The sequence below is a fragment of the Convolutriloba macropyga genome, chromosome 10 (genome assembly GCF_964194025.1).
Source record: "Convolutriloba macropyga chromosome 10, txConMacr16.3, whole genome shotgun sequence".
Classification (NCBI taxonomy): domain Eukaryota; kingdom Metazoa; phylum Xenacoelomorpha; order Acoela; family Convolutidae; genus Convolutriloba; species Convolutriloba macropyga.
This window is the reverse complement of record NC_134477.1, coordinates 53,471,910-53,497,474: the sequence shown is the minus strand read 5'-3', so window position 1 is coordinate 53,497,474 and position 25,565 is coordinate 53,471,910. Positions and strand designations below refer to the sequence as shown.

At 33.4% G+C, this 25,565-nt stretch overlaps 1 protein-coding gene across 1 annotated transcript in view; it reads left to right on the top strand.

The window, feature by feature from the left end:
• The first annotated feature begins 2,885 nt into the window (after window positions 1-2,885).
• The window catches only part of LOC142348701 (uncharacterized), a 35,575-nt gene continuing 12,895 nt past the window's right edge, over window positions 2,886-25,565 (top strand). The window contains exons 1-5 of the mRNA XM_075400151.1: window positions 2,886-3,315; window positions 3,527-3,695; window positions 12,277-12,375; window positions 18,291-18,452; window positions 23,973-24,220. Coding sequence (XP_075256266.1) covers window positions 3,034-3,315; window positions 3,527-3,695; window positions 12,277-12,375; window positions 18,291-18,452; window positions 23,973-24,220 — 960 coding nt within the window. The 5' untranslated portion in view covers window positions 2,886-3,033. The remainder of the gene's footprint in view (window positions 3,316-3,526; window positions 3,696-12,276; window positions 12,376-18,290; window positions 18,453-23,972; window positions 24,221-25,565) is intronic.

The following is a 25,565-nucleotide window of genomic DNA, read 5'->3' as shown; positions in this document are numbered from 1 at the left end:
GGCTTCGACAATGTTTCTCGAAGAATTTAATTGAGCTTTTTAATTTTGTTTTTAACTGTCGTTTTTACGGGTCTTTCCCATTATAGCCCCCCATAAAATTATAGCCCCCATTATGGTATAATTACCAAGGTTGGGGGGCTATATATTATCTGACCACTAAGCTGGGGGTGGGCTAGAATGGGAAAGACCCGTTTCTACTTTGTCTTTTTAGTTGTATGAAATTTCCTGTACAATGACCCGGATTCATTGGCTTTATATAAAAGAATAAATTTGCCGATATTCTGATATTAGTAGATAGCTGATTGTTTTCATGAGTTTAAAAACAATTGTTTTACAAAATCAAAAATCACTTTTTAACTTCGCAACTTTGTTCCTCTTATTGTCTGTTTGTTACCTAGTCTCTATAATTACAGTTCAAAAATGACAAAATTGTTGTCAAAAGAGGGTGTCAAAAGGGAATGGTGTCACGAAATCTAATGTTTTTAAAGAAATTGTTGTGATTTTACTTCTTTGGCACAGGTTTCTTACAAAAGAAAGTAAAATAGTTTTTGAAGTTTGTCACATTTTACGTTCTTTTTGTGGATGTAAGATATATTATGGATAATTGCAGATCTCATCGTCTTCCATTTGAAGAATAAACGAACCTATTTAAAGATTTCATTCGGTAATTAATGGCTTTCATATTTTTCGAAATAAAAATTTTTCGAAAAAAAGTATTAATTAATTTTGTTATTTTTTTTAATTTTTGCCTGGTTTCTTTAATGAGAGCTCACATAACACATTATTTGTGTTCAAAAAAAGTGCACTCGGACATATTTTGGGAGCCGAAGTATGGCTTTACGGCTTCGGAAGCTTTTTCTGGCAAAATTTAACTAATTTTTTGTTTGTTGTCTAGTTGTTGTTCTTTTTGTAACCGCATAAAAATTGAATACCGACAGTTTTTATTTCCCATCCTTAAAAACACTGGTAATCATAAACCCATGGGATATTTTAGTTGATTGCTAATTGTTTTCGTTACTTTGAAATTAATTGTTTTTAGGAAAAAAAATAAGCGAATTTTTCAATTTTACTCTTTTTGTTCCTAAGTGTCTAATTGTTACCAAGCCTTTTTACGGACTGGTCCCATATCTTTTCTGATGAATTACAAAATGCTTTGTTTAGTTTCAGTTTTATCTGACGCTCTTTTGAATTAGTTATTAGAATTTGTTTTTTAAAACGGACTTAAATTTTTTGATGTAATTAATGTTTGCTGTTGTTGTTTGACTTTGCTGTTCGTCTTGACTCGCTTTCTGAATATTGGCATATCTTATCAATCTAATGAATCAGTTTTTACTCAACTGAGTTATTTTCTTTGGATGCTATCTTTTCGTTCATACACCAATTTTTGAAAAATACTTGAATTTTTGGAGTTTTCTGTCGGTTCCCTATTTGGTAGACAATTATGCCAAAATTGTGGATGAGCGGGGTCGCAACCTTATGTGCGATCGCACATTACCGAGCCTCCTTGTTATACTTACAGATTTTAAAACGATCAGTTTTATCGGAAATTATGTTACAATCTGGTTAAATTTTCTGCATTGAGATAAATAAAGTAATTTGATATTTCAAAGGCATTTTAATGGTGAGAGGGTTGTGGGCGCGGACGGCTTGCGTGGACCGCAACCCGGGTGCACGCCAAAGCTAATCAAGCCAGGGCACTTGTGTATTCACCTAATTCTTGTGTATACACCCACGTTCATTCACAGCAGTCGCTCTTAAGCGAAAAAATAAAAGTGTTTTACCTTAACATCTAATTTTATTCTTAGAGTCCTAAATAAATTTCGGATAAACAAAACACACAGAGAAATTTCACTTTTTTGTCAAAATTAACATTTTGATCACTCTTCCTAACAGTTATTTCTGATTGTGAATATTTACTTTTAATTATAGCTGTTGCGAAAACCCTGGAAAGCTAATATCATGGCAATTGTTTTCTTAGAGCTTCAAAAAATATTAATCTATTTTTTTCTTATTCTTAACTTTTTTTTCATAGAAATCCAATTTATTTGCTTGAGGTGAAAAATATTTTGCGTATATTGTAACCAGCAAGAACTGATCAATAAAGAAACTACTTTTTCTACCCAAAAATTTTTTCTAAAATATTTCTTTTGTTGTTTCCCTCAGAGACATTTAACGGCAAATCTCAACAAAAACTTCGTTTAAGGCCCTGATAATCTACTTCTCTTCAACAATCAGAAACTATATTTGATCTTTCAACTTAAGCTGTCAACTTTTTCCAGCTAGTGGATATCCATGTCGCGAGTGTAATGTCTCTTCGCATGTCTCTCAGCGCAATATTTAAAAAAATAGGAAAAAAATTGCCATAATTTTATTCTCAAATTAAAACATGAAAAGCAAAAATTTCATACACTAAAACAAAAATTAAATTTTAATAAGAGCAATTTTGTGCTGGATTACTTTGCCAAAACCAACCACAGCCCTTGTCAATGTTTAGTGTTTTGCCAATGAGTTTTTCTTTCGGTTTGAACGAGTTTGCCAATTTTTTGCTCTTGAATTTGGCTTCTTTTGATGCTTTTACAGCTTATTTCGGTTTCTGACAAGCTATAGCTATGGCAATTGACAAGTTCTTAATCTGTAGATGTAGCACAATGCGGACAGAAAAATAGATACCAAATTAATAAATATTTATACTTTTTTAATTAAAAAGAAATTTTTAAGTAGTGACATTATGACAAACGAGGGAAAGTACTCATTTCAAAACAAAAAAGTTATCAAAACTGAATAATGAAAATTGACGAAACCTAAGAAAACCAGAAGCACATATTCTATTGCTACTTCAACTCGTGCTTCCCGCGTCGTTTCAAGCAGCAGTTGCGTTCCATTGCTGCGAATTAGTGTGTTTTAAGATGCTCTTATAAATGTAAACAAAACATTTTTATTGCCATTATGGCTGCTGGAAATGTTGTCTTCAGTGTGTGTTTACTTTATAACTTTTTGTTTGTTTTATTTATTATAGCCAGTTGAGTTACAACTATGGTTGAAAAACCAGAAGTCACAAAAAACTATTTTTGGTATGTTTTCGTTTTTATTTTGATCGTGAGTACGATTTATCAAATGGGAGTTATTTTTTATCACCGGTCAACAACAGCAAGGAGAAATTTTTCCCAACCTATCAAAATTTGGAGCCAAGTTTCACCAGGCGATTGGAACGGCAAAAAGCAGAATGCAGAATTAGCAAGCTCAAGTTTAACAAGTTCAAACTCAAAAATCAGCATTTCAACTGATACCATTTTATCAGACTCTGCTCCGATCGAGGTTTAAGGGCTTTTGTTTTCTTTCTGAATGTACGAATTGAGAGCCATTGTAATTAATTTTTGGACCTTTTCCGTTTGTGCATACCCCGGGGGCTATAGTATAGCAATGTTGGTGGTGGTTCGGGGGGGGGGGGGGGGTTGGTAATGTGGAATAGACCCGCCGGATTTTCTTGCATCACTTTCTATGATTAAACCTCGACCTTTGCGTTCAGAATAAATTAGCGATTGAGGACGAGATCAAAGCTCTGAATTGTTCTGAGATTCAGAATTTATTATTGCAACACGGTTTTGGACAGTCGAACTGTAACGGACGTTTGGGCAATCAATTGGGTCTTTTAGCTCTCGGATTGGCTGTCAACTTGCAGTTTGGATCAAAATTAGGATTGATAATTATTTTCCCGACGAATAAAAAATATTTGGCCATTTTTTAATGATTTCACCACTATGTAAACGAAGGGAGCTATGACAGAACGGGCGTAGAGCAGAATGCTATAAATAAAAATTTGGGCCAAATAATTCTCGAACTCAGATTGATCATTTTTTTTAAAATGTTTTATTGTTCCGACCCCTCTTGAGGCGGGGGGGGGGGGGGGTGGACTATAAACTCAAATGTTTTTTTTTGTTCAGACAATTTTGGCCGATCGATATATTCATCGTAGAGAGTTGAGACTGGTATCATTAGAAAGCTTATCCAGCGTAGAATAAGGAATTAAAAAAATTTATCGAGGTTCAAACTTTTGAGAAAATGGAGTGAATTCCTCTGATTTTATTCACATTTTCCGGATTTTTTATAACTAAAATTTCGCTAATTTTGCCTAAATGTGTTAAATGTGTTAAAAGTGTTGTTGATTTGATTTTTTAAGACAAAATAATTGTCGGCTATTTTTGATTTGTTGTCAAAAATTCTGGCTAAATATTTCAAAATTCAGACTTTTTCGTCGAAAACAGCACTGAATAAATTTCTCTAGTTCGCTTTGATTGAATTTGCAGGAAGTACACAACAAAACACCACTAACACAATCTTTGCAGACTCAAAAGTGGGCTATTGCTACTTCAACTTCCGGTGCGAGTGCTCCGTAATTGAAACTTTGTCGTTTTTTGCTAACTTCACTCGTTGATTACCAAAAACGCAGCATTTTTTTTATTTTTAAACTGACCAAATAACTATATCTATAAGATTTGAAAAATCAAGTGTTCTTAGTGGACGAACAGCGTTAGCAGGGCTAGTTTTGGACAAATCTTGGACTGTTACAATCCAAAAAAAATTCGGATTGTAATCAGTCGGTCTTTTTATAGAAAAAATTTTATCTCTTTTATATAGTAACTAAATAACAGAACATTTCAAATCGAAACTCACCAGTAATAGGTTCAATTCGTTTGCTATTTAGCTCCAAATTATCGTATCTGGTTTATTACTTGAAAGCTTTTGGTCGTTTTGACTTTTAGAATATTTGATTTTTAAATAAATAATGGATTATTGAACTTCGCCTCCATTTCTCTCTTAATTTGGTCAACTTGTAGCTAAGTATCACCAAAGAAAGAATGCTTCTTCTTTCTACTGAACTCAAATTCGATCTTTATTGCGGTTTTACAACTCAAGTTATGGTTTTCTGGCTTTGATACTACTAGATTTCACATTTTTTAAGGTATTTGCCTATTTCTCACATTTTCTAGTTTTGTCACCTTATTACATTATTGACAGTTCATATATCACGTTATTAGTATTCAAAATAAAGTTCAATAGATATTATTAAAATCCTAAAGGATATAGGCTCTGGTCTTAACGGCTTCGACAATGTTTCTCGAAGAATTTAATTGAGCTTTTTAATTTTGTTTTTAACTGTCGTTTTTACGGGTCTTTCCCATTATAGCCCCCCATAAAATTATAGCCCCCATTATGGTATAATTACCAAGGTTGGGGGGCTATATATTATCTGACCACTAAGCTGGGGGTGGGCTAGAATGGGAAAGACCCGTTTTTACTTTGTCTTTTTAGTTGTATGAAATTTCCTGTACAATGACCCGGATTCATTGGCTTTATATAAAAGAATAAATTTGCCGATATTCTGATATTAGTAGATAGCTGATTGTTTTCATGAGTTTAAAAACAATTGTTTTACAAAATCAAAAATCACTTTTTAACTTCGCAACTTTGTTCCTCTTATTGTCTGTTTGTTACCTAGTCTCTATAATTACAGTTCAAAAATGACAAAATTGTTGTCAAAAGAGGGTGTCAAAAGGGAATGGTGTCACGAAATCTAATGTTTTTAAAGAAATTGTTGTGATTTTACTTCTTTGGCACAGGTTTCTTACAAAAGAAAGTAAAATAGTTTTTGAAGTTTGTCACATTTTACGTTCTTTTTGTGGATGTAAGATATATTATGGATAATTGCAGATCTCATCGTCTTCCATTTGAAGAATAAACGAACCTATTTAAAGATTTCATTCGGTAATTAATGGCTTTCATATTTTTCGAAATAAAAATTTTTCGAAAAAAAGTATTAATTAATTTTGTTATTTTTTTAATTTTTGCCTGGTTTCTTTAATGAGAGCTCACATAACACATTATTTGTGTTCAAAAAAAGTGCACTCGGACATATTTTGGGAGCCGAAGTATGGCTTTACGGCTTCGGAAGCTTTTTCTGGCAAAATTTAACTAATTTTTTGTTTGTTGTCTAGTTGTTGTTCTTTTTGTAACCGCATAAAAATTGAATACCGACAGTTTTTATTTCCCATCCTTAAAAACACTGGTAATCATAAACCCATGGGATATTTTAGTTGATTGCTAATTGTTTTCGTTACTTTGAAATTAATTGTTTTTAGGAAAAAAAATAAGCGAATTTTTCAATTTTACTCTTTTTGTTCCTAAGTGTCTAATTGTTACCAAGCCTTTTTACGGACTGGTCCCATATCTTTTCTGATGAATTACAAAATGCTTTGTTTAGTTTCAGTTTTATCTGACGCTCTTTTGAATTAGTTATTAGAATTTGTTTTTTAAAACGGACTTAAATTTTTTGATGTAATTAATGTTTGCTGTTGTTGTTTGACTTTGCTGTTCGTCTTGACTCGCTTTCTGAATATTGGCATATCTTATCAATCTAATGAATCAGTTTTTACTCAACTGAGTTATTTTCTTTGGATGCTATCTTTTCGTTCATACACCAATTTTTGAAAAATACTTGAATTTTTGGAGTTTTCTGTCGGTTCCCTATTTGGTAGACAATTATGCCAAAATTGTGGATGAGCGGGGTCGCAACCTTATGTGCGATCGCACATTACCGAGCCTCCTTGTTATACTTACAGATTTTAAAACGATCAGTTTTATCGGAAATTATGTTACAATCTGGTTAAATTTTCTGCATTGAGATAAATAAAGTAATTTGATATTTCAAAGGCATTTTTATGGTGAGAGGGTTGTGGGCGTGGACGGCTTGCGTGGACCGCAACCCGGGTGCACGCCAAAGCTAATCAAGCCAGGGCACTTGTGTATTCACCTAATTCGTGTGTATACACCCACGTTCATTCACAGCAGTCGCTCTTAAGCGAAAAAATAAAAGTGTTTTACCTTAACATCTAATTTTATTCTTAGAGTCCTAAATAAATTTCGGATAAACAAAACACACAGAGAAATTTCACTTTTTTGTCAAAATTAACATTTTGATCACTCTTCCTAACAGTTATTTCTGATTGTGAATATTTACTTTTAATTATAGCTGTTGCGAAAACCCTGGAAAGCTAATATGGCAATTGTTTTCTTAGAGCTTCAAAAAATATTAATCTATTTTTTTCTTATTCTTAACTTTTTTTTCATAGAAATCCAATTTATTTGCTTGAGGTGAAAAATATTTTGTGTATATTGTAACCAGCAAGAACTGATCAATAAAGAAACTACTTTTTCTACCCAAAAATTTTTTCTAAAATATTTCTTTTGTTGTTTCCCTCAGAGACATTTAACGGCAAATCTCAACAAAAACTTCGTTTAAGGCCCTGATAATCTACTTCTCTTCAACAATCAGAAACTATATTTGATCTTTCAACTTAAGCTGTCAACTTTTTCCAGCTAGTGGATATCCATGTCGCGAGTGTAATGTCTCTTCGCATGTCTCTCAGCGCAATATTTAAAAAAATAGGAAAAAAATTGCCATAATTTTATTCTCAAATTAAAACTTGAAAAGCAAAAATTTCAGACACTAAAACAAAAATTAAATTTTAATAAGAGCAATTTTGTGCTGGATTACTTTGCCAAAACCAACCACAGCCCTTGTCAATGTTTAGTGTTTTGCCAATGAGTTTTTCTTTCGGTTTGAACGGGTTTGCCAATTTTTTGCTCTTGAATTTGGCTTCTTTTGATGCTTTTACAGCTTATTTCGGTTTCTGACAAGCTATGGCTATGGCAATTGACAAGTTCTTAATCTGTAGATGTAGCACAATGCGGACAGAAAAATAGATACCAAATTAATAAATATTTATACTTTTTTAATTAAAAAGAAATTTTTAAGTAGTGACATTATGACAAACGAGGGAAAGTACTCATTTCAAAACAAAAAAGTTATCAAAACTGAATAATGAAAATTGACGAAACCTAAGAAAACCAGAAGCACATATTCTTACTTAAATCTAATAAGCCATAAAATCACGAAAAAAAAACAGAGTACGATTTAGACACCCGTTTTTTTTGTTTTTTTCTAGTTGAGTGCAAATATAATATAACTTAGGCTTCCAACAAAACGTTGTAATCAAGTAATAAAGAAAATAAGAAGCAGATGAACGAGCTTCTTGTCGTATCTTTTTTTCTTTTGCTGTATCCGTGGCGTATTGAGTTTAACTAACTTTTTTTACTTTTCTTTTTGAGACATTCATTGGAATCAAATTACATTTGAAGAAAAGAAAAAGAATCATAAACCAAATCAGATCAGCTTAAAAAACTAAAAATCAAACATCAATTGCTGTGGCATGTTTAGATCAATGGCTTTTTATTACTTGTTTTGATTTTAACAAATTTTATAACATTATATCAGTTGTTTAATTGAAACACAAAAGAACAGATTATTTTTTCAATCGCCTCCTTTCTATCAGTATGAATTTTTAAAAACTTTTTTGAAGATTTCTTTGAAAAAAAAAACAAATTAATGATCTAAATCTAACACTGAAAAAAGCTAATGCTGCCGTTAAAAGGGAGACGACAGTTTCATTGGTGTCGTTATATTGAAGTCATAAATTTGAACTTTTTTTTAAGTGATCTTTATGTAATCGAGTCCCGCCTCACAAAAAAGACAGTCAGAAACGAACTCAAAAAATTTCATGAGAATTTAAAATGAGACAACCACGGTTGTGGCGTTCTTAATTTGAAAACTTTGTCTCTTGACTGTATTCTTTTTGCGAAATATTTTCTGAAATCATCTTTTTTAAAGAAAACAAGGGGATCTTTTTCAATTAAGATGCTTTCGAAAATTAATTTTAGAAAACAATTTTCTTTGCTTGACTAATTGAGAAATTCGTTTTGTAAATTGTTTATTTTTCCAGATAATACAGTCATTGAAAACGCAAATAAAATCATTTCAAAAACATCTAAGAACTAAAAACAAACTGTTATGATCTTAAAATTGTTCAATCAAAAAACTGTTTAATGGTATTGCTGATAAAAATTCAAGAGCTCTTTTTAATTAATGGCTTCAATTTTTTTTATGAAATCAATTTACACTCAAGAAAATGTAGTTTTGGGTCAAAAACAGCACAAAAAATTGAGATAAATGCTTTTGATTGGATTGATTTAAATGTGATTTTTAATGAGAGCTTTGTTTTATACAATCAAATTGAGACCAGCAGAAACGTCAAGACTCATAAACTCTATCAGAATTGTATTATGACTGAAATTTAAACATCAATTTCTTTAGTGTCATAAGTACACCGTTTGGATGTCTTGGCGTTAGTAATATAAGAGCTCTTTTTATTAAGAATTCTCCTTATCAAAATTTTTCTTTTTATCAAGTCATTTTTACAAAAAAACGCAAAAAGTTGAAAAAATAAACTATAAAAAAACTCTTGAAAACTAAAACTGAGACGACAATTGGCTTGGCGTGATCGATTGAAGTTTTTATCAGGTGTTGTAGTTTTTTTGAATCATTCTATGGGAACGAATTACGTTTACTACAAACACAAAGGATCGAAAACCAAATAAGAAAATCTTCAATTAAATTTGAGACAATAAAAGAGGCGTGATGAGCTTAAAAATTTCACTTTTATTGTTTTTTACACATTTTGTAGGATGGAAGCCCGAAAAACAACAAATAATCCACAGTCAGGTCGAAATTTCTTCAAAAAAATAGACAACCAGTGCATTGCTTTGATTTTGTTGAACAAGGATTACATGAGAGGCCAATACTAGTCAGATCTGATTTTTTGCAGTAACCCCAAAAAGGGAGGGAAACAATTTTACATCACAAATAAAAAATTTACAGCTTATTTGTGGTATATTACGCGTTTGAGGGTATCTATCCAACTCTGATTTGTCCTTAATTACTTTTTACTGTAATTTTATTTGAATTTGTTCTGATATGAGCAGGACATAAATTTCGTTCTCGAGGGGGGATGTCATTTGATCCTAATTTTTCTATTTTACAGTGATACGTTCAACTGTTGTCGAAATTTTCTGCTCTGCTTGGCTACAACCCGGGTTGAGTGGTCAACGCTAAAAATTGCTTCGAAAGTAAGATTTGCGGTGATTACGGCGAAAAGATCTAACAATTACTATTTTTGTTGTATGCTGTGAATGCGGTGAAAAAAAAAGAATTCACCGCTTAGAATCGCACATCTTACAAACCCAGGTTGATCAGACTTGGAAAACTTACTAAGGCCTTACTACGGCACCGTATAAGTCTTAGAAAAAAAACTTACTAAGTCTTGTCAAGTTTCCTACGGCACCGTACTACGGCCGTACTAAGATTTATAAGGTGCCGTGCTAATGCCATATCAAGACTAATAAGGTGCCGTAGCAAGGCCGTAGCAAGATTAATAAGGTTTTTAAGGTAAAATAATAGCTGGAAAATTGTCGGAAAAGGCTCTAGTCAAGTTGAATAACCCGACTTTTGAGACTTTTCCAGTATGTTCTGGTTGTGTTTCCCTCCTCCTTTCTCATCCGGGCTGGGGACCGGCTACGGCGGAGTTACAACCTAAAGCTATAGGAGAATTGAGCAGAGCACTAGCTAAAAAAACTAGGCCCGAAAAGCTCTCTCCAAAACAGACAACTATAATATAAAATAAAACCTGTAAAATTGTCGGAAAAGGATCCAGTCAAGTTGAATAACACATTTTTTGAGACTTGTAAAGGTTTCTAAGGTTCGAAAACTTTACCTTAGAAAAATTACAAAACTTGATACGGCCTTATAAGGCACCGTACTAAGTTTTGTAATTTTTCAGAGATTTAAAAAGTTATACCCAGTGCCATAAAGTGATGAAAAAGTGAGTTGTATTAGATAAGCGATAGATTTAAAGTCGCTTTTAGGGATTTAGAATTTAAAAATCAGGAATTACAGCAATTGGCTACGGTGCCGTAGAAAACTTATTACGGCCTTATACGGTGCCGTACAAAGTTTTGTAAGTTTTCTACGGCAGCTTATAAGTCTTAGTAAGTTTTCAAAGTTTCGTCTAAGGTGGGTAACCTGGGAAATTTCACCGCTAAAAACCCAAATTTTACAAAAATTCACAGCTAAAAACCGCCGTCATCGCTAAAAGATGCGGGCGCTTTGCGGGGAGAAAATTTTTTTTCAATTGGAAAACTTACTAAGGCCTTACTACGGCACCGTATAAGTCTTAGAAAAAAAACTTACTAAGTCTTGTCAAGTTTCCTACGGCACCGTACTACGGCCGTACTAAGATTTATAAGGTGCCGTGCTAATGCCATATCAAGACTAATAAGGTGCCGTAGCAAGGCCGTAGCAAGATTAATAAGGTTTTTAAGGTAAAATAATAGCTGGAAAATTGTCGGAAAAGGCTCTAGTCAAGTTGAATAACCCGACTTTTGAGACTTTTCCAGTATGTTCTGGTTGTGTTTCCCTCCTCCTTTCTCATCCGGGCTGGGGACCGGCTACGGCGGAGTTACAACCTAAAGCTATAGGAGAATTGAGCAGAGCACTAGCTAAAAAAACTAGGCCCGAAAAGCTCTCTCCAAAACAGACAACTATAATATAAAATAAAACCTGTAAAATTGTCGGAAAAGGATCCAGTCAAGTTGAATAACACATTTTTTGAGACTTGTAAAGGTTTCTAAGGTTCGAAAACTTTACCTTAGAAAAATTACAAAACTTGATACGGCCTTATAAGGCACCGTACTAAGTTTTGTAATTTTTCAGAGATTTAAAAAGTTATACCCAGTGCCATAAAGTGATGAAAAAGTGAGTTGTATTAGATAAGCGATAGATTTAAAGTCGCTTTTAGGGATTTAGAATTTAAAAATCAGGAATTACAGCAATTGGCTACGGTGCCGTAGAAAACTTATTACGGCCTTATACGGTGCCGTACAAAGTTTTGTAAGTTTTCTACGGCAGCTTATAAGTCTTAGTAAGTTTTCAAAGTTTCGTCTAAGGTGGGTAACCTGGGAAATTTCACCGCTAAAAACCCAAATTTTACAAAAATTCACAGCTAAAAACCGCCGTCATCGCTAAAAGATGCGGGCGCTTTACGGGGAGAAAATTTTTTTTCACTTCTGTTCACTGCAATTCTTACACTGTTTTTTTTTTTACAAAACCTCGACCCGGGAAAGAAACAATTATCCGAACCAATGTTTTATAATTTTTTCTGATCAGGAACCATTCTCAATATTCATCTTGGGTGCAAGATAGATTTTCCTGAAGTTAAAATGTTTCTGAGTTTTTCCGTTATTGATAAACGAGCGCCCAATGAAAAAAGTAGGGTTTGTTAAATCAAATGATTTCGGGGAAAATAAGGTACCTTTGGGAGCTTACAGTTTTGAATGAGTTCCAAAATGGAATTCTAGCTCGAGTTTTTGACATGGAGAGCATCTGCAGAAAGGATGGATCATCATTTTGTATTGCAATTCCAAAAGGTCTGTGCATTAGAATTTTGTCCCAAAGTCTCAAAGTACTTCGACAATAATGAAACTCTTACTCTTCTTATGATAATAAGAAATTTCAGAAGTCAATTTCAGAAATCATAATAAATGTCATTCCTGATGAGGCGAGAAGTACCAAATAAAATAGAGAAATCACTGCTAATTAATTGTGTCACTATGATTATGGAGAAATAATGGAATTTGAAGAGTAATGAGAGTCAACTCCTCTCGAACGATGTTTACAGCAATTATAATAGTCTTGCTTCTGTCTTTATTATAATAATAGTAAAGACATTATTATTATAATTATAATAATGTCTTTATTTTTATAATAGTCCTACTTCTCTCTTTTCTGTATTTGTTTGTGCAACCAACTCTTCGTCTGGCCTTTTTTTCATCTGATCATTTGACTTTTCGTCCTCAAAAACGGGATAAACATGTAGAGCCCGGAGGGCATTCAGTTCTCTGAGATCTTTACAGTTCGGGTTACCGATCAGACAACTTTCTTTGATTTCGTATTAGGTGATATATGATCCTTAGTAATCATACTGGGTCATATGTGATTTGTGTGAATTCTTGGTAACTTTACAAGGAACATATATGATTTTTCTTCGTACAAGAATCGTATTACGAAATCAACTACGGACGGTATGAAATCATAGATGATACTTGAATGAAATCAAGAAAACTTCAAACCGGGTGGCCACTAGTTTCTTTCCTGCAATTTTTAGAATAAGAAGAAAAAAACATAACGAGACAGGTTTTACGTTAAAGAGACATAGATTCAAGAGACATTGTTTCATCAAGACTATTCCAAGAGTTTGACATTCTGCTCCCACTTGGAGCTCCCCTCCACCCTCACTTTTAACCCCAACCCACTCCACTCAATTAAACAAAACATACCCTCCTAAAATGCACCTAAATGCTGATGAAGGAATAGCATTGAAACGCATAGTTTTCAATGGAAGCGAAAAAGATAAAAGTTACTAAAATTTGGCAAAAAAGATATATGAGGCATTAATCATCACATCATCTAAATGTACATAGAACCTAATTCTGCTACTAAAATAACACATATGAGCAAAACATATGACAGGAAAATCTCGTTGAAAAAATTATTACATAATTACAATCTAACATTAAAATCTTGTTTATACTCTTTGATTTTCTGGTTGAAAAAAGACATTAACTAATTTATTTTAACTTTTGCACATCAATTTTTAACTCAAATGAAACAAATTTTGTTAACAACCACTTAATATCCAGTAAAACTGCAAATGATTAAAATCATATGTCAATTGACAATTGAATTTTAAAAAAAAGTGGGCAAACGATGAAAAAATCGGCGCGCATCACCTGAACCCGGGTTGCTCATCATACACAATTCCTGGTAATCATACAAGATCATAAATAATTTTTAGTAATCATATTTGGTCACATATGATTTGTACAAACTCTTGGTAGTCACACAAGGATCATATATAATTTCCTAGAAATCAAACTAGGATCATACAAAAAAATTCAAAACCTGAAAACTGTGTAATTTTATTTTTTTATTGAAATTTAGGAAATTTCATGGAAATTATACATGGTCATATATGACACATAAAACCTTGGCTAGTGCCACAAATTCTCACAGACTGTAGTCAGATAACATGTTTTTATTGAAAAAGATTTATGAAAAATAGAAGTATGGTTTTTGGTAATGATACTAGTTTCATATATAATTTCTTGGTAATCACAAAAAGATCGTTTATGATTTATCACTAGTCATACAAGAATCGTACTTGGAAATACTTTTTGATTTTTATCACAACATATATGGTCCGTGAATGACTAATAAGAAGTGGCGACATGGGGAAAATCCAACGTGTTTTTGTGAATTCCATTTTTCCTGCAAGAGAATTGAGTGTAATGATTTCCAAAAAAAATCTATCGAAAGTTACTCAAAAAGTGATAAACAGCAAATGGGGAAGCATGAAAGAATATCTAGTTACAGCGTCATTACACCACAGAGGCTTAGCCATACTGAAATGTTTTGACCAATTTTGCCATCACAAAAATCGGATACGGTGATTTACGAATGATATTCTATATCTTCTGTAGCCTAGTTTTCATGCAAAAGTTTACTTCCAAATTGGTATCAATTCAGTTGCATTCAAATGAAAATCAGTTAGAATTTTAAACTAGCAACTTCCCAATTTTTTTTAAACAATAATTCCCATAGTTTGTTAATAAATTCCACATTGTTGGTAACCACGATAATTGTATTGAAAAATCAAAACAAACAGGTGGAAAAGGATTGAAACATTTTATCACTTGAATTAATCACTACATGGTTGTATATCAATTTTTTTAGTCTAAGAAAACAGGAGAGAAAAAAAGGAAAGTTGAGCTCGGCTGGAGCCATTGATTTATAATCTTAAGGTTTAAAAGTTAAAAAGAAATTATATAAAAAAGGACTCATGTTGTCCTTTAGCAGTTGAACTTGGTTGAAAAGAAAGAGGTATATTCCATATTTTAAAAATATATAATTTCAGATGATTTGCTTCGTCAAATCAGATTTTGAGTTAAATTCTGCTTATAAAAAAGTTGCCTGAGTTTGATAAGCTCGATGGGGGTTAAAAAAATAATTTTACACTGCGAAAAAATTAATAGCAGAGAAAGCGCAGTCATACCCAATTTTTGTTCCGAACCCTCCGAACTATATACTCAACTGGGTTCTTTTTTGTTCAGTCAATTTTCACCGATCGATATATTCATCGTAGAGAGTTGTGAGTGGTATCATTAAAAAGCCCGTCCAGCGCAGAATATGGAAATAAAAAGATTTTTTGAATTTTTTTTCTACAGAGAGTTATCGAGACTTGAAGTTTTGTGAATAGTAGATGGAAATCCGTTGTTTTTATTCACATTTTCCGGATTTTTGACCAAATTTTCATCAATTTTGCTAAAATTTGTTAATTTTTATAACGACAATGTTGTTGGGTTTACTTTTGAGTATAGCGGAGGCTTGCTGATTGGTTTTACCTGAGTCTTTTGGTTATCGTGGTTTCAATTGTTGTGAAAATTAGACCGTTTGCGTTATTTTTACTCAAATTTTCTGGAATTTTTGCCTAAAATTTTGTCAATTTTGCTAAAAAATGTAACCATTGTTCACATTAACACTTTTGAATTTGTTTTTAGAGACAAAAAGTCTATGACTATTTTGATTTAATTTTTTTGGCTAATAATTTGGGTAAATATTTCAAAATTCAGCCTTTTTGATCAAAAATTGTCCGAAATAAGCTTCTTTAGTCCATTTAGACAAAATTTGCAGGAAATTCACACCCTAAACAACTAACACAATCCTTTTAAGTTACAAACTGAAACTAGTCCTACTGTCACTTCTATTGAGAGTAGTCTGGAAATAAAATTTTGCCATTTTGCTAACTTTTTACTCTAGGATTATCAAAAAACAGCATTTATTTCTGATCTTTTAACTAATAAATTACCTAGATCTAACACATTCAAACCAATAGAGTGTTCTCAATGTAAGAGCAGCAATAACAGTTCAAGTTTTGGTCCAATCTTGGACTGTTACAGTCCAAATATAGTTCAGATTGCAATTGGTCGGTTTTTTTTTTAAATTCGATCTTTTTTATGTTAATTAAATAACAGAACAATTCAAATCAAAGCTTACCTCTGTGAGCTAAAACTGACTGCCTAATTAGTTCTCAATTATTGTTTTTAGTCTTTTTAATCAAAAGATTATGGTCGTTTTGACTTTTAAAAATGCTGGATTTTTAAATAAACAATGGCTTATTGAACAGTCCCACTCTTTTTCTTTTAATTTGGTCATTTTGTAGCTTACTGTCAGCAAATAAAGAATGATTTTTCAGCCTCTTCGTTCAATTGAACTAAAACTTATTATGTTTTTCAGTTTTACGCGTTAAGTTATGGTTTTCTGGCGCTGATACTACGAGATTTCACAGTTTGTTTTCGATTTTAAGGCATTGGCCATTTTTCACGTTTTTGTTTCGTTTTGTCACATTATCAAATAATGACAGTTCTAATATTACAATATTGGCGCTCAAAAAAGCGCACAATCGAGCATAGAAAAGTCATAAATTATGGTTTTAATGGCTTCAATATCCCTTTCTCGAAGAATTTAAATGAATTTTTCACATTTGTCTTTAACTGTAGATTTTACTTTGCCTTTTTAGTCGTATGAAAATTCCTGGATAAGGACAGGTCTGCTTGACTTTTTATGGTTAAAAAATTGAGCCAATATTCTGATCTGAGTAGACAGCTGATGGTTTTCTTGACTTTGAAGACGATTGTTTTCAAAAAATAAAAGAAAAGACTGTAACTTCGCATTTTGGCTCTCTTTTGTCAATTTTTCCCCTAGTCTAGTTAATTACATGCCACATATAACATTATTAACCTCTGGGGAAGGTGAAAGTGTACAAAATGTAACATTTCTGTTGAAATTGTTATGAATTTACTCGCTTCGACACGGGTTTTTGAAAAAAAGTAAACGAAATTTTGATTTTTGTCTAAAATTGACGTTTTTTGTAGATACAAGACATATGCTGAATAAATGCAGGTCTCAAGCGCTTCTTTTGTGCTATCAAAAAGACCTATTCAAATCTTTTTTTTTGTACCTGATGGCTTTCATGAAATTAAAAATAATTGTTATCGAAAAACACAAAAGTATTACTTAATTTTGTTGTTTCTCTCTTTTTGTTCACTTGTTTCAGATTCTCATTAATGAGTTAATAAGAGGTTGCATACCACGTTATTTTTGTCTGAGGAAGGCTCAATTGAACAAATCCTGTGGCAAAAATCTGACTTTACGTCTTCGACAGCATTTTCTCGCAAAGTTTAATTGAATTTTTGTTTGTTGTCTCCATTAGTTGTTCTTTTTGTAACCGCATAAAAGATTGGTTGATAACAGGTCTCACTGCCCTCCTATAAAACCTTATGTGATCATAAACATCTCGAATGTTTTCAATTGCTATCTAATGGTTTTCATTACTCAGAAATGAATTGTTTTTAAAAATATAAGCCAACTTTTTATTGCTGTATTTTTTCTTTTTTGTCTAATTGGTATCGCGCCTTATTATGGAGTGGTGGTCCCATATCTTTTGTAGTGAGTTCAAGTTTTTTTGGTTAAGTTTCAGTGTTATCTGAAGCTATTTTTACTCTGTTATTAAGTTTTTCTCTGTAAAAAAATGGACACAAAATTTTGGATGTAATTAATGTTGTTATTGTTGTTTGATTTTGTGTTCGTCTTGACTTGTTTTCTCAATAATGGTTGATCTCATCAACCTTATGTGACATTTTTTACTACACTCAGTTATTTGCGTTGCAAGCAATTTTTTTTGTTCGGACAGATTTCTTGAAAAAAACTGTTCCTCATTTGGTAGACATTTATGCCAAAAATGTGGATGAGCGGGGTCGGAACTTTATGTGCGAACGCACATTACCGAGCCTCCTTGTCTCTTTCTATATTTCCATTAACATATAGCCTCCTTATATGACATTTTTTACTACACTCAGTTATTTGCGTTGCAAGCATTTTTTTTTGTTCGGACAGATTTCTTGAAAAAAACTGTTCCTCATTTGGTAGACATTTATGCCAAAAATGTGGATGAGCGGGGTCGGAACTTTATGTGCGAACGCACATTACCGAGCCTCCTTGTCTCTTTCTGTATTTCCATTAACATATAGCCTCCTTAGAGGCAGCGAGTACAGACGAACTCAATTTTAAGTTACAAATAGATTGCATTATAAAATATAAGGGTAAAACATATTGACAATTTATCACAAGGGTAAAATATCATAAATCGCATTTGCTCCGTATTTTACCTTGAGAGATATCTCAATTCCTGAAAGGTTTGTTTTTTTTACTCCAAGTATCATTTCAGAATGCAGTCCACCTCAAATACCACGAGAAAAGACAATATCACCGTCAGGAGGAAGTTTATGGAAGAAGGGATTGTTAGCCATAGGAGGATCACCCAATGATGTCGAGGGCAGAAGGATAAAATTGCCACAATACCCTGAGTACTTGCCCTGGATTACTGCTAGTTAGTACCCATGTTGCCCATCGTACTATTATGAACCGTGCAATTCTTGCGTTTCATGAATGGTTCATCTATGATTCCTTTGGGTTCATACTAGTATGATTCATCGAGTATGATTAGTATGAAATCATATATGATCCTTGTATGAAATCAAAGAAATTTCAACCCGGGTATGGAAACCATCTCTACCAGCCCCCCCCCCCCCCCCCCCACCCTACTGAAGTAAAAGGAATCATTTGGTCCATTTCTGGTGTAGTATGTACATTTTGTGGGATTAAGGTCCATTCCTTGGTTACCAGATTTCACAAAATGGCTTTTCGGGATTTTGTGTAATAATAGGTTTCTATGATATGGCAATTGGCAACAAAACTCGTGCATCCAGTTCATAATTTACTTAGTTACTAAGTTACTTAGTTTCTCTAGTTTGAGCGAGCGCTTTGAGCATGTTTTGGTTATCCTGTTTTTCTTTGTTTGTGAAGTCTGTGGGAATAGCAACCGATTTCGAAGCAGATTAGAGCGGTACAAATTATATTATATTGGTGAAGGCCTGCTCAAAATTAATACACGTGTTTTATAGATTGATTACTAAAACACATAGAACAGTTTCAGAGTCAACAAAAAATGCTAGAAGATAATTTTGATTTTATTATAAAGATAGGGATCTTTCGAGTGTTTTTCTTTTTCCCTATCTTTCATAGCCCTTCATAACCACCACCACCACAGAAAAGACGCACTTGTTTAAGATAAGGAAGATAATTTTTGAAAAACGTTTAAGTTACTTTCAAGTCTGTAAAATGCCATTATTAGGGAAAAAGCTCAAAAATTTCAATGCAAATGTTTGGCAACTTGCAGTTACCCATTTTCTTCTTCTGATTTAGTTATGCTCAGTTCAGAAATATGTTGATGAAATGAGGAATTTTTAAGTGATTAGTGTTCAGAAACAACATTTTAAATCATTTTAAATCATGAGTGGTTCTGGCCTTTTCGGGACCTTTTTAAATTTTAGCTATCCCAGCCTCTAATTTTTTCTTAGTATGCAAGATTATTTGCCTCTTAAGCAAACAAATTTTCTTGTGTTATGAGATAGTTAAGAGACCTCCTGAACAAGCTAAAAATCCTTTACTAATTGTTTTTAAGACTGTGGTGTCGTTATCAGGTTGTAACTATTGAACATGAAAAAAACGTAGTCCTAGAACTTTCATTTATGAAAAATGTGTTGTTCTAGGACTTTTATTTTAATGAAAAGATTTTTTGTCCTAGATTTTTCCATTTTATGAAAAAAAAATTGTAATCATAGAACTCTCCTATTAGGATAAATTTGTAACCATAGAACTTTCCTTTATGGGAAAGTTGTAATCCTACCAATGTTGTACAGTTTTTTTCGTCTATGACATTAAAGATCCATAAGAGGAAAATTCTAGACTAACAACTTTTGATTCACCCGGGAAGCTTAAATGACGTTCAAAATGGAACTCAGTACGCCATTTTTTCACTCCAACTGTATTTCACGATTGCAAGAGAGCACGTCTCCAACAGCTCGCTGATTCGAAATCCTTATCTTGACTTTTGGTGAGCCAGATTTTTAGATTGACAGTTAATAAAAAAGTTGAGCCTGATTTTTTGAATTACAGTAAATAAGTAAATAAAAAATGTTTAATTGTCACCAGACCAAATTTTTTTGAGTTCTGTGAAAATTACTTTGATTCTTTTTATGATTAACCGACAAATTATTTCAAATTACAAGCAGCTCCCCTTTAAACAAAAATGACCATTTGACCTGCTTAACCTTTATATTTCTTCAAGAGGTGTGTTCTAAAAACACATCAACATAACCTAGTTAAGTGGAATAATTCGGCTTAGGGATGATATGTCGCTGAAAGTTTCTTTCAGCTTTTGTTCAAATATGCAACAAGCTTTGCCTTCTAAGCTCCACAGCGCTAAATCATAGTCTTTTAAGGCATTACAATTAGGGATCTTTAATCCGACTCTATTGTTTCTTTACGATCCTTAAAATACTATTAATTGAAAGCTTCGATATTTACTATAATGATAGTCAATTTTTATATATATATATATATATATATATATATATATTTAACGATTGCATTTTACTCGGGTAGAAGATGGACAACCTTTTGATTAGGACAGAGGCAAAAGTCAAACATATTCAAATTCAGGCAACTTAAGCATCATAGTTTTAGCTCAACTATGTTTCCATAACGTATCTATATCGCTAAATGAACAAACAACGATGCACATCAGTGATATTGATTTTATTGTTTTGGAGCGAAAAACCTGCATACTTCCTGTAAAAAATCGATTAGGCGATAAATTCAACAGTTTCATGCGAATTATCAAAAAAACCTCAATCAACTGTTCGCACAACCTCAGAGTTTACCTTCCGAAGACTCTGAATTATGGTTTCCATCACTTTTAGTTGACAGCTTCAAAAAAAATTATTTACTTCCGTTGTGTGCAGCTCCACTAGAATCTCACCTCAAATGTACCTATTCTTTTTCAATGCAATCATTTTGTCTGGCTTTTATGTGTCTAAGAGTGACTCTATGTTTGTAGCAAGTGGAAACTTCCATGAAACTGAAAACGCCCAGATAATTTTTTGTAGTAAATCTGCTAGTTTTTCGTACAAAAACATTAAAATCAATATTACGGATGAACATCGTTGTTAGTTCAATTAGCGACATAGATAAATTATGGAAACATAGTTAGTTCTACGCTGTTCGAGTTACCTGAACTTGATTATGATTGACTTTGCTTCTATCTTAATCAAAGGGTTGTCCGTCACCCAACTCAATACAGTGCAATCGTTAAAAACTTAAATAGAACATTTGACTACCAAATTGGTGGTTATCGAAACTCTGATTTATTAGTATTTTAAGTATCGTAAAAAAACAATAGACTTGGTTGAAAGATATCTAATTGTAATAATTTAAAAGACTATGCTTTTGCGCTGTGAAACTTCAAAGACCAAGCTTATCCTACAATTCAAAAAATTTGTGAAATGGAGCACTAAAAGAAACTTTCAGCTGCAAATTGTCCCTAAGCCGAATTAGTCCACATAACTAGGTCATGTTTTTGTGTTTTTATAACATTCCTTTTGAGAAAATACAGAGGTTAAGTAGACCAAACGGTCAACTTTTTTGATAGGGGAGCTACTGGTAATTATGTGGAATTGTTTGTACGGTAATCATAAAACTATCCAACATATGTTACAAAAACTGATAAACATTTGTCTGGTGACAATTAAACTTTATCATAATCTTTTATTAAAGCAAATCTATCAATAACAGCCAAGTTCCAACGTAACAGCAGCAAGTTTCAACGTAGCAGCAAATTGCATCGTAAGAGAAGTCATTTTATTACCGTTAACTCATAATATCTCAACATTCATTTTTAAAAAGCCGCCGTCAGCATCTCAACGGCTATATTTAGGCGCTCTTCTTTTTAAAATTTGCACGTTTCATATCTTACTGACTTCAATCACTGTTTTAACTGAATTTTAAATGAATTGAGCAATGTGGTGAATTCTGGCAATGTCAAAAAAATCAAATTTTAAAGAGACAGGATAATCCGATAAATCCCAATCATTAAGTCATAGTGCATTAGGTTGTCAAAGTTCATAAAAGTGTCTGCTAGCTGATTCTATGACTTTTGTATTAAACTTATTTGCTTTCAGTTTAGAAGCTGAATTTAGTATAGTTTTATAATCTTACTGAAACCGCGTGCCAAATTTAAACAATTTTGGGCACTAAAAAAACAGGAAAAGATTTGGTCAATTTGTCTTCTTTTTAATTGCTCTTGAACGAAGTTCATAGCAATTACTGTACACATGTGTGTAGTTTTTATGCAAAACTTTTGCTTGTCGGTTTTGATTTTTCAAGTGACTTTTACGCCCTTGACCTTCTGCGTTTCGCGTGATCTAAAATTCGCTCTCAATCACAATTTCGAGCAGCTGAAATCAATTGGCGGCAATTTAATACTAAATGTCAAAGGAAAAGTGCGCTAAAACTGGTGCCAATTTTCACTTTAAATTTTAATAGTGGTATATCTTAACCTCTAATGAGGATATTTGAAGTCAATTATTGAACATCTTAGTCCCATTTAGGCTCCTCCCCCGACTGAAGCAGGTTGCAATTGATTAGAGCTCCCACTAGTCGCTCAAGACCAATTCCTCAGACGTTTAGTCGGTTATGTTTTTCTTTTTAATAGCCGCCCTCATCTTCTCAGCCGGCTATTAAAGCGCTCCTATTTTTTTACTTCGTCGAACTTTTTTTCGCTTTACCCATTTTGCCGTTTTTTCCACATTTTGCGTGAAATCTTTTTAACTTCTCTAGGTTAGTTTCTCTCTTCTCTCATTTTGCTAAAAGTGAATTTGAACATCAGTCGCTCAGCAAAGCAATTCAAAATGAACAGAGTCAGTATAAAAAAATGAAGTCAGAAATTGAAACGGAATAAACCCATGATAACCATTTTTAGATTCCCGGTACTTGAACTTTGTTCGCATGAGTTTTAGTTACTATCTATAATCCTATTGGTATTGATGACTAGACCCCTTAGCCTCTCACTGAGAGACGGGAGTACGTTCAATTACGAAATAAGATCAAAATAAATCGCACCTAAAAATGTTTTTGTTCATAAATCAATTTTTGCTGATATTTTCTTTTCTTTCAACCCCAATAGAGTTTTGGGAATCAACGGCGGCTAATTTCCGGCAATCTGTCGGGTATATTTCTTGTTTCCATCCCATTGTGCGATAGTGGCTATTTTACGGCAATCTGACGGCTATGTTTGTTTTTTTTTTAATTAAGGACAGACAATTTTCTAAGTTTTTTGAAATACTAATGTGATAGTTTGAAAGTTCCGTTTCACTTAACACGGTAAGATTTTGAAACAGTCAAAATTAATTTTGCAGACTAGGTTACCTGACTCTGTTAAGTTCTCTTTTGACTTACGTTTTAAGTAGCTATGTTGTTCTTGACGAATACCAGGTTTTCAGGTTTTCTCTTTGTCCAAATTAGATTCACAAAGCCATATCCGGGTGGGTGTGTTTCTCAAAAAATTAGCGCTGGAATGAACTTAACTATTTTGCAAAAAAGCAGTTCGAAAACTTTGCAATATATTGCTCTGAAAAGCTGTGAGATGCGTAAAATCAGAAATTGATTATGATTTGCGCTGTAAGCAGCTGATTTTCAAATAAACCGGCGAGTTTAAGCACCTTTTGTTCAAAATCTCTCCTTATCGCAGTCTCGAAGCGCGCCGTCCTTTGTCTTAGCTTTTTCGTCCTCAGCTTAGTCATTGCGGCCTGGTAATTTTTATCAGAGACAGCATATTTGAGCTAAACTATTTGAAATTTCAACGCATTTTTTCCATAGCTGTAGCCGATTTAGCGCATGTCTTACAAAAAATGAACTTTCATGCACTGACATCTCGACAAGCCATTTACACGACTTGAAAAGTATAGTGACGTAATCAGCGCACCGTGACCTAAATATTTTCTTTTTTCAGCCTATTACTCTGAGTTCCGTGCTCGAGTCAGATTCAGAGAGGATGTGTGGAAAGACGCAGAGATAGTTCTGACCCATTTGAAGAGTATTCACGATTGCACTTCGAAAGACGATTGTACAGTTGTGTTTGTTCACATGCGCATGGGTGACTACTTGAGGCACTTGAGGGCACTCGGTTGGGGTCCTAGTGTGTTTGATGAGACTAACTACATGCAGGAGGCATTCAAAACTGTCGTCAATTCTTACAAGGTATTTTCGGGTCTTTCCCATTATAGCCCCCCCCCAGCTTAGTGGTCAGATAACCTATGCCCCCCCCCCCCAATCATGGTAAATACACCATAATGGGGGGGGGCTATAATTTCATGGGGGGGGGGGTTTATAATGGGAAAGACCCGTATTTTCATTGTGATTAAATTGCATATCTGTCATAGAAAATTAATACCGAAAGTTTTTCTCCTCAACAAACTTAGCTGAATTTGTGTGTTACGATTAATTCTTCCTAACTTGTTCTACTGACCTAAAAATGGGTGTTAAACGTCGTTTTCATTCTGGATATTTACATTTAATATTCGGCCCAACGTTCAAATTGCATTTTTTCTGGTTGCCTTAGCCTGGGTTATATTGGCTCAACATTGTCGTCAATAGTAAGTGTAGGATCAATCGACTGCCGAATATTCGATTGCTCTCAGCCGAAGTTTGTAGCATTATATTAGTCCTGTTGGTCATTTTAAGCGATTTTTCGCTAGACCGACATTTTGCCTGACCATATTTGACTTTTCGTCCGCAAAAACGCAGCGCCCAGTTGGCATTAAAAGCCCTTAGAGCCTTTCAGCTCACTAGTCTCCAAGTAAGGGATTCACAAAAACTGTTTTGGAAACTTATACTTATGGTGGCGGTTGTACTTATGGAAGGGCGTTTCTTGGCGGTTGACCTAACTCCCCCCGCAACAACAACCCCCTCCCCCCCCCACCACCACCCTCACATCAACCCCTTCACTTCAACCCCCTCCCCCTCCCTCAATGTTCACCCCTGCACATCTTTCAGACCATAAGGGCCATGTGCAGCTAAAGACCCCCTTCCACTGTTTCCCCCTCAGCCCCAAACCGGGTCAACGATCATACAACTTTCTTTGATTTCGTACTAGGTCATATATGATTCGTAGTAGTCATACTAGGTCATATATGATTTGTATGAATTCTTGGTAGTCATACAAGGACCATATATGATTTCCTAGAAATCATACAAAGATCATACAAAAAAATTCAAAGACTAAAAACTGTATAATTTTGATTTTCCATTGAAGTTGAAAAAGTTTCTTGGATTTCATACAAGGTCATATATGATACATAATACATTGACTGATGCCACAAATTCTCCTATAATGCAGTCAGAGGACTCATTAAATTATTATATCGCATTTGCAATCCACATTTGATTCTTTGTGTGCGCTAAAAGAATAACTTTGTGGTTTAAACGTATTCAGAAAACGAATATGACGTGATATGCATTTTTTTCTTATATCATATCTGATCATATATGATTTCTTTGGATTCATACAAGGATCGTACTAAGAAATCAACTATGGAGCCCCCCC